This window comes from Neolamprologus multifasciatus, chromosome 3 (assembly GCF_963576455.1).
Source record: "Neolamprologus multifasciatus chromosome 3, fNeoMul1.2, whole genome shotgun sequence".
Lineage (NCBI taxonomy): Eukaryota > Metazoa > Chordata > Actinopteri > Cichliformes > Cichlidae > Neolamprologus > Neolamprologus multifasciatus.
In genome coordinates, this window is record NC_140441.1 from 4,312,153 (window position 1) to 4,322,498 (window position 10,346).

At 41.3% G+C, this 10,346-nt stretch overlaps 1 protein-coding gene across 1 annotated transcript; it reads right to left on the reverse strand.

Annotated features, from left to right (window-relative positions):
• Positions 1 to 422: 422 nt before the first annotated feature.
• On the reverse strand, positions 423 to 9,195 carry LOC146521154 (C-type mannose receptor 2-like). Its single transcript, XM_085153926.1, has 5 exons — positions 9,150 to 9,195; positions 2,543 to 2,926; positions 2,099 to 2,443; positions 1,925 to 2,013; positions 423 to 1,841 (listed from the first exon to the last, which is right to left on the reverse strand). Exons 1-5 carry the CDS (start codon positions 9,187 to 9,189, stop codon positions 1,716 to 1,718), a joined length of 984 nt encoding a protein of 327 aa, XP_085010052.1. The 5' UTR covers positions 9,190 to 9,195; the 3' UTR covers positions 423 to 1,715.
• Positions 9,196 to 10,346: the final 1,151 nt, after the last annotated feature.

The following is a 10,346-nucleotide window of genomic DNA, read 5'->3' on the forward strand; positions in this document are numbered from 1 at the left end:
TACAATTCTTTTCCTGGTGTCCTTCGAAAGCTCTTTGGTCTTGGCCATGGCGGAGTTTGGAGTCTGACTGGTTGAGGCTGTGGACAGGTGTCTTTTATACAGATGATGAGGTCAAACAGGTGCCATTCATACAGGTAACGAGTGGGGGACAGAAAAGCTTCTTACAGAAGACGTTACAGGTCTGTGAGAGCCAGGGATTTTCCTTGTTTGAGGTGACCAAATACTTATTTTCCACCCTGATTTACGAATAAATTCTTTACAAATCCTACCATGTGAATTCATGGATTTTTTTTTCACATTCTGTCTCTCACAGTTGAAGTGTACCTCTGGTGCAAATTACTGACCTCTGTCATCATTTTAAGTGGGGGAACTTGCACAATCGGTGGCCGACTAAATACTTTTTTGCCCCACTGTAAATCTTAATCACAGAAAATGCGGCGCTCCGACATAAAACTTACACTGTTAGTTCATCATTTTCACTCTGTACCACTGTTCCTCATCAGGGCTGTGTGAAGCACAATAAACAATTCAGTCGAGGCCTTGAGCTATAAACAGACATCACGCACAGACATTGGTTTCATAACCAGACAATTTCAGACCTTGTTCCTTAAATCTACATAAATGCCCTCTGGGTGACATAAAACACATTTAACCAATAAGCAATCAATGGCTTCTTGTAACAGATAATATTATAATCCCACAATCTCTCATGTGAAATATGAGCTGAAAAAAATAAAGGTAAAAAAAAGAAAAGAACAATTCACGTTCCTTATCTTATTTTATTGATGATCAATGATGTACAATCAAAACTATAGTTACTTTAGTCAAAGACTGCAACATACAGACCTCGGGCTCCTCCACTTTCACTGTGAGACTGCCTTAAGCTTTCATGTATGAGTGGGAAAATTGGGATTGGACCATTTACTGTCATTGATTATATTATGAAGTTATGGCTTTAAAAGCTGTTTTTCTTCCCTGTTTTTCAATAGTAGAAATCACATTTAGTCCTTTTGAATTTGAATACATCTGATTTGTACATTGACCTCAAACTTGAACAGAGAGAATGAAGCACAACAAACAAAACCCTGTATAAGACTACATGTACTTCCTCACTTAACTCATCAGCTGCACTATTTTCTACAACTTTGTCCGCTCCCCCAACGGGACAGTGAAGTTAAAGTGTCAGATACAAGGACATCAATGCATGCATCATCCAAATTTATATCAGGTAAGGTTTGGGACTTTTATGGTCTCACTTTTAGGTGTTGCAGTTATCAAACAGTAAAAGTAGAACAAGGACATAAACAGTACAATGTTTTCTTGTCCACCCTGACCTCCTCAAGCAGATCTCTGAGTCTCCTCACTTTCTTCTCTATCATTTGTGTAAGTCAGCAGAGGTTACTGTCACAAGGAAACAGAACTATGTATCCTAATAAACTGCACATGGACAAAGCCTTTGCAGTGACGTCCACAGAAGGACAGTGTCTAAAGTGTTAAAAGATATTATGGAAAACAAAACAAGAAACTAGAGCCTATCAGGAAAACTAATGAATGGACCTCTGTTTAAAGAATTTCTACCAAACTACAACTGCAGCTGAACAAATGAGCTGTTGGTGAAACTTTACACTCTGAAATATTGAAAGATTTAAAGGATGAGACAGCTCAGCACAGCATGTTATTAACTTCAAGTTAATAAGTGAAGTGGTTCAGTCCAGTCAGAATTCAGTTTTGCAGTCACCGTCCACATCCTGCTTCTTCGACTGGTCGTCATGGTAACTCTGGACTTTCCTCCAACGAATCCTGAAGTCTGTCAGTCCTTTTGACAGCATGAGGCCTGACAGCTGGACAAAATGTGCAGATGATGAAAAACATGAAGCATAGTTTGAACTTGTGTCAAGTTTGTGTTTGTGACTGAACTGCTGACCTGCTGTGAAACCTGCTGCTGGATCTCTGTGCTGTGCATGTCTGCCTCTGACTGAAGCTTCATTTTCAGCACTGTTTGCTTTGTCACTGCTAAAAATGAACCACATATAAAAACACAAAGATCAGTATTTTATATGATGACAGGATCTTACAGTGTTTGCATTCTGGACCTCACCTTTGAAACAGAAAAGAAAGTGTCTCTGGTGACACTCGGAATCAGACCATATCCCTGCCATAAAATTTATTGTTGCACAGTACTGAATTGAATCGTAATTGTTAGGCTCAAGAGGCTTCCAGTTAGTGAATGTGGAGGTTGTGTTGTCAGACCAGAAGGCCCAGGGATCCCTGTAGAGACCAATCCACACATACTGAGCCACTGATCCATTCAAAGTGAGCGTGATGTTGGATTTCTCCTCTTTGCTTCTTATACTGGTCAGGTCTGTGTGGTATGTCCTGCAGTACGACTGAGCCGCTGACCAGGAGCGTTTCTCCTGCACTAAGATGTAACTTGTATTGTTGGCTGTTAAGGATTAAAGATAAGAATTAATTTAAGAACATGCACGTTATGAAGCTCAAGCTCAAATTTTAGGATATCAAGGGCAACAAATCTTTTTCCTACCATTGTAACACAGGAAAGGGTAAGAATCGCCACAGGGTCTATCATTCAACTGTGTTTGTCCCTGAAGAGCCACACAGTATTCCTTTGCATCTACACAGTCTGGTTGGCCGTTAGCCCAGATCAAAAATTCATGTGTAGTGCCAACATAAAAAAGTTTTTCCTCCATGGACCACTTCCAGCCGTAACGATCATCATAGAGCCCTATCCAAGCAAAAGCATTAATCATTGGTGCCATTGAAACAAGCAGTTGGTTGATGTCACTGTTGTAGATGGTGACCAAGTCAGTGAAGTGTTCTCTGCAGTAACTCTGAGCTTCAGTCCAGTTCATCAGCTTTTTCACAAAGTGGTATTCTCTGGAGTGGGGAGGAAGAGTGGAAAGTCCTCCTGAGAAAAATATAAATATAAAAATATAAAGGGCCTGTCTCAATATGCGTACTTGTGCGTACTTGCGTTCTCGTGTACTCGTGATACGTCATCAGTCGGAGACCAAGTACTGTTCCAATTCGAAGTAGGCATCAAGCCGAGTACGCGAAAAAGTCCCGGATGTGTTCTCACTCCGCCCGTTTTATCAAGCATGCATCGGTCGTGGTAAATATCCCAGAATGCATTTCGTCCAAAACTCAAACGCGGCAATGGTGGACGAGCGGGGCTAAAAACTTTTAAATATTACTCTTTCTGGGTCACAAAATAAACTTTTAAGTTATTTTCAAGCGAGAATGTAGCTGTGTAAACTTCAAATATCTGCTCGATTTATCAAGATATCATATATTTCCAAACGCGCTCCGACGTTTTCGGAGACGTCTGTGACCCACCAGCTCCATAGCAGACAGCGAGGTCGAGGGTTATTAGAGCCGGTGAGAACAGCGGACTCTCGGCACATAGTTTTAAACCCCCCTCCCCCGCGGTCTTTTCGCTACTAAGGTTAAACAAACCCCAAGACCCCAGCAGCTCTCTATAGTATTAAATGTCCACTAAAATAAAAGCATTCTACCATCTCACCTGCTTGTTTTTATTAAGGTATTTACATGTATGTACATGTACACTATTTTTATTAAGAGAGATTTCACTACTGAGGTTAAACATGATATATAAGTCAATTAGATCACTTCTAAATGTTAATGTTTGGTTTATTTCAGTGTTTTATTTGTTCCTGAGTAAACCGGTTTAGCTGTGATTAAAGTTAAGCTTCATAACATATTACTCACAGTTAAATTAAGAGGGGACGGCAGTAAAGACTCCGGACCTGTGACATCATCAAGTACACTGGTGTTCTCGGCGAGTATGTACTCGCGTACTTGAGAATTGAGAAACGGCCAAAGTTTTTATTGGTGAAACTGGACTGTTAGACGAATCACTAAAAAGGTTTTAAAAATTAAGCCAATTTAAACCAATTTAAACATCGGAGCACTTTTGCAAATATGTGATATTTGAAGTTTGAGGCTAACCAAACATCACAAACAATAAAGTAGAATGAGTAGAAATAGAATTTCCGGGTGTTTTACTTTTACTCCTTACATATTTACAGATACAGATTTCTGTTTGTTTTCTTTTTTTTCTTTTTTCTTTTTTTTACATTTGTGTTATTTGTGTTTGTGTCATTTGTGTTTTAACACATTTTGGAAAGTCTGTATTTCACATCACTGTGTGTTGTCAAACACAAACGTATTTAATCTAAATGAATGGAACAAAAACAGAAAAGAATGTCCAGCTAGAGATTCCACCACCTGGACTTTTAACCATGCAAAGAGATGCAAGAGGCAAAAACATACAGTTTTTTTGTTTAAACATATGTTGCATATGTTTAAGACAACAGAAAATAGAACTATATTTTTTAAGCTATTTATTTTTTTCTTCTCTGTTGTTAAACTGCAACAACTACATGTAATGCAACAATGTACAACTAGTTTTCAACCCTCTGAAGCCAGGCCAAGTGATGGTTCCTGTTGGTTCCTTCGGGTGGCACTGTCACTTGGTGTTCACTCTCGCTGTGGTGTGTGTTCAGTTTGCGTTTCCCCTGTCTCCTCTTGTCGATCACAATCAGCTGTGCCTCCCTCCTGTGTGTAGTTTCCTCGTTCCTTTCTGTATATTTATAGTGTGTGTTCACTCATGTTAGTTGCTAGTCTGTCTGTGTTTCTTCCCTGCGTTTTCTCCCGGATTCGTCCATTCAGGTTCGTTTTGTTAGTCATTCCCAATTTAGCTTTTGCCTTGCTCGCCGTATTTCTGTTTTTGCCACCTGTGTTAATAAAAGCTTGCTCACTTCCAAGCCGGTGCCTGCATCTGGATCCTGTCTCACACTCACCACACGTCTGCCCCCGCAGCCGTGACATAAAATTTAATTTTATCTAATCTAATAACTTTAATCTATTGATGTTCAGCCTATTAATCAACAAAAGACCAAGACAGACTTTTAATTCATTTGAAAGCCTGATACTTAGCCTTGTCCACCCCAGATGTGAAACTCAGAAACCAGTCTTACTTGTTATCATGTATCGTCCACCTGGGCCTTACACAGAGTTTCTCTCTGATTTCTCAGACTTTTCATCTGATTTAGTTCTGAGCTCAGATAAAATAATTATTGTGGGTGATTTTTAACATCCATGTAGATGCTAAAAATGACAGCCTCAACATGGCATTTAATCTGTTATCAGACACAATTGGCTTCTCTCAAAATGTAAAAGAACCCACCCACCACTTTAATCACACTCTAGATCTTGTTTTAACATATGGCATAGAAACTGAACATTTAACAGTGTTTCCTGAAAACCCTCTCCTGTCTGATCATTTCCTGATAACATTTACATTTACAATAATTGATTACACAGCAGTGGAGAGTGGACTTTATCAAAGTAGATGTCTTTCTGAAAGCGCTGTAACTAAGTTTAAGAATATAATCCACCCACTGTTATCATCTTCAATGCCCTGTACCAACATAGAGCAGAGCAGCTATCTGAACGCTACTCCAACAGAGGTCGATTATCTTGTTAATAATTTTACCTCCTCACTACGTACAACTCTGGATACTGTAGCTCCGGTGAAAACTAAGGCCTCAAATCAGAAGTACCTGACTCCGTGGTATAATTCTCAAACACGTAGCCTAAAGCAGAAGACTCGTAAGCTGGAGAGGAAATGGCGTGTCACAAATTTAGAGGATCATCATTTAGCCTGGAGAAATAGTTTGTTGCTTTATAAGAAAGTCCTCCACAAAGCCAGAACATCTTACTATTCGTCACTGATTGAAGAAAATAAGAACAATCCGAGGTTTGTCTTCAGCACTGTAGCCAGGCTGACAAAAAGTCAGAGCTCTTTTGAGCTTTAACGTTAACTAGTAATGACTTCATGAACTTCACGAACTTCTTCAAATAAAAATAAAATTCTTATCATTAGAGAAAAAAATACCAATAATCATCTCACCGATGTAATATTATCTACAGCTACTTTTAGTACCATTGATTTTTTATTATTTTTTTTTTTTGTGTCCCGTTTGGATCTTTAGCCATCAGAATTGTTGTCTTAAGGCCAAGAAAGATGCCAAGCAGATTTATTTTACCAAGTGGATCATCATGGCCTTGCCATATTGGTCCATTTGATTGAAAAGAATGAAAGAAAGAGAGGGAGAGAAAGAAAACCAGATGGGAGAAGAGACGGTGAGAAAGCTGGGAAGAAAGAAAGAAAAACAAACAAAACACCTGGATCACCTGTATGGAGAAAAAAACCCAGAAGAGAAAGCAAACAAAAAAAGAGCAACATGCTAAATACAGCACCATCACAATAAACTAGCTAGCAGTAGATAAGAGTAGATACTAAATATTAAACAATATTGTGCAGCACGCAAGATAGACAGCGCACAATGTGCTTTGAGGCAGCAGCCAAGAAAGGTGTAGTCCGCGTCTGTGAACACCCGTGTGTACACCTGTGTGCACACCTGTGTGGATCAGCATGCTTGTATTCCAAAGGTTTCTCCATGTAACGATCTGCTAGGGAGTGTGGGGAGTCATAGCCCCGTCTCCCAGGGCATGAAGCAGGTATGGAGGAGATCCAGGCCCCAGATATCCAGAGGCCCCAGAGTACGAGGACCCGAGGAGGACCACCAAAAGGGGGGGAACCGTGCCACCCTCCTGGGAAGAGCTGAGTAGAGCCCCAAACCAGCAGCTACGGAGCAGAGGCATGCCCGCGGGCTCTGCCGGCAGCCAGCTGTGCCAGAGAGGACCGAGCTTCAGGCCCAGAGGCCAGAGGGCACCCCACCCCCCGGAAGGGGCCCAGCCGGGCCACAGGCACCAGGCCCCGCCAATTGGCCACCAGGAGTGAGCCGGTACATACATGAGCGCCCAGCCCCAGTCGACAAGGAACACCAAGACACCAACGTCTGAGGGCATCAGCCACCGGCAGGGAGTGTGGTGAGGGGAGAAAGGCCTCCATACCTCGGAGAGCCTGAGATGTTCCCAGAAAGGTTGAGTCTAAGAACCAACCTGACATATAGACACAGACGAACAGGCGCACGCGGACACAAACGTGCATTCCCACCCCCATATACACAACCAAATACTCGGCACTCACCCAACGTTATGGCCCTAGCAGGGCCTCCTCCTGATGGTGCCTGTGTGGGAGTGTCCTTCAATCGCTTCTGCCTGAGGTGCCACCTTTCCCTTTTACACAGCTGACTCTCGTCAGTAATTAAAAGTATTTAATCCCAGGGAAAGGTGAGCTCTGGGCCAGAGTGCCATGTGAGTGGTTACAGCTAGTGAGCTGTGTATTTGTGGTGTTTGCAGCTACTGAGCTGAGTGTTTGTGGTGTTTGCAGCTAGTGAGCTGTGTTATTGTGGTTTGCAGCTAGTGAGCTGCTCTCTTTCTTTTTGGCTTACGTTTTACTTTATTGACCAACGCCTGAGTTTTGTTTGTTTTCTTAAATGGTGATAGTGGCTTGTCCGTCTCTTTTAGTTGAGCTACTTTAATAAAGCTCTTTAATTTAACCCTTATGCCTTCTTGTCTCCTTTTTCTGACCCGGACACTTTTTGTTACTTCCCCCTCACCGACTAGACCCCTCAGGGGAACAGTAGACAGACACAAATAGACCCTGCACAGACAGTCACACTCCCCAAACATACTCTATACCCCAGGTCCAAGTACCCCCGCTCCTAAAGGGGCAAGCCGCACCTAGAACCAGGAGATGTAACCCTTCTCTCTGGAGTGGAGGCAAGCGGACCACCTCCTTATCTGCAGTAGCAGGGAGGCCTCGCATCCCAGACCCCAATCTGACGGCCAGCACCTCCTCCCAGCCCCCCAGCCCTGATGGCTAACAGAACCGGGGTGAGTGAAGACCCCAAACCTCCCTACGCCCGCTCATATGTAGTGTTGCTGTGTGCTGTTCTAAAGTGCATTTAAAACACAGGAGAGCATGGTTCCTACTTCCTCTCAGAGAGCAGAATGGCTCCTCCCGAAAACCCTTAGTGTCTATATGCATTTAAAATTGAGGGTAGGACACCAGTGCCAGAGGTGGGTTGGAATACACCGACCATCCTCTGGATGCTGTAAAATGTGCCCACCCCCAAGGCCCTATATGTATGTGTTATGTGAGAGTGTGAGTAACGTGGATGTCTAGGTTGCAGAATAAAATTGAGGCACAGGCGGCCAGAAGGGGACAGAGGGGGAGTGCCTCCCCTGCACCCTGGTGACATACCTTCACCCCAAGCCCTGCGTGTGTGGGTGGGTGTGGTAGAGCGGGAAAAGGGAGGCAGCTGAGGATGGGGAGGGAAGAATGAGACTTTCAACCCCAGATAGGCCAATTATGGATATTCGGATCCACATTATGTCAGCAGCTATTCTCCGCAGTGAACTATGTTAAAAACAAACACCGCTCACGCCTCACAGATGACAGCTTACAGTCCTGCGTGAAGATGAAAGTGACTTCGTACAGCCCCGATTTCCAGACGCTGCGCGCAGAGGTTCAGAAGCAGAAGTCCCATTATAAACATATCACGGCAGACCCGATGATGTTTGCATGAACATGCATTTCAGCATCTCTTTATTGACCACTTTTCACACACGGTTGCTGACGCATACAGGCGGTGTTAAAGCTCACAACCCGGCACACACCAACACAAGAGCAGAGAGAGCACAGACGTTAATGTGGCGAGGCGTGATTGCGGGTGCCGCTCAGGTGCGTCTGCCTCCCCTGCAGCGGCGCTGCAGACCACGCCCCGCCACACACATTAAACAGGTAAAATACATATTTAGGCAGAATTTTGCAAATATCTATTTTTCATTTTTCAGCAGCATAGTGCTTTTTTTCCAATTATTTTTTAAAAGTCAGGTCAAGGCTCCAAAAGCCCAAAGGGCTTTATTACTTTTTAATGCTCCAATAAATTCTTTAAAATAAATTCAACATTTTTTTGTCATAAATTCCTTTTAGAATGGTTATATAATGTTTCAAACAAGTGAATGCAGTTATTTTGGTATAAGGAGAAAAAGGTTTTGTCTTTGTACTTGTGGCTGATATTTTAATAAATTACATTTTAAAAGCCTTACATGAAATCAAATTACCCAAATGGTTTCAGTCTGTCACTGTGTGTTCATATGCTATCATTTGAATGCTTAAGATAATTATTACTGACCTGAGAGCAGTAGGATGAGCAGTAAACAGGTTTCTTCCATTCTTTGCGTCTGTATAATAGATACAGTCATTACGATGACTGTGCCATATTTATTTATGATATAAGATTTTTATCATTTAAAATTTCTTATCTCCATTCTAATAGCTGCTTGGTATATATTTAATATGTATATTTGCAAAATAATCATATGCAATAGTTTTTCAATGTTTACATGTATCTATATCTATCATGTCTTAAAAAATGTTAAAATAATCATTTATAAGTTTTATCATTAATAAAGTAATGGTGTATAACTTACCTGGCAGTTTATTTTTTCATCTGTTGACTGTTCTTTCAGAGAAGAAGACAAATATGTTTTAAATTATACTTTTTTATAATTTATTATCAAACATTTAGAATTTTAAATTCGTTTTGAGTGGTACCATGGACCTGCGTCTCTCTGGCTCTGACACAGAGTGCTGCCGCACCCAGACAGTAAACACTTTTATTACATGTCATAAAAACAGAATGTTAACGTGATTGGTCAAAAAGCTCAAAAGCTCATGTTTCATCTCCTGCACCTTTCAGACATCTCCCTATAAGGAGACATTGCTTCTAACATCACCATGGCAACCATCTCTTGTCAGGCCTGTAAAGCGAGCGGTGGCCATTCCCTAATAACTGATTGGTTGCTCTGTTTTTTTTCTCTCAGAGAGTCAGCCATACTTCTGGTGCCATCTCTAGTCTAGTCTCTGTCTACTTATGTCCTATAAAAGAATAAATTCTAACATGCCTGAAGCTTTAAACAAGGTTTTTATTTAATCTTCTAACAGATTTTACTGTCAAATGAGGACACCAAAACAGAGTGAATATCCTCTAGAAAATTGAGACATATGAAGTTAATGATAGTTCAGATTAGAGATAGTAGTTAAGGAAACGCTGTAAACTTTTATCTAGTGTTACAAGTATTATACTTGTATTGTATGTTCTGAGCTTTGATCAAAGGCAAAATCAGTTTAATGATTATTCACCTTACCTTCTGTAATTTAAGATTAAGATCTCTTATTCGAGATCTCCCAAAATTAAATGTAGAGGCATTTTTCTCTCATGTAACCACACCTATGCTACTTTAAACCCATAAATTCTGTAAGTGACGTGTCTTGATGCTTAAAGAAGCATAAGCAAGGTTACATGAAGGTGAATCTACTTCACCAGCAT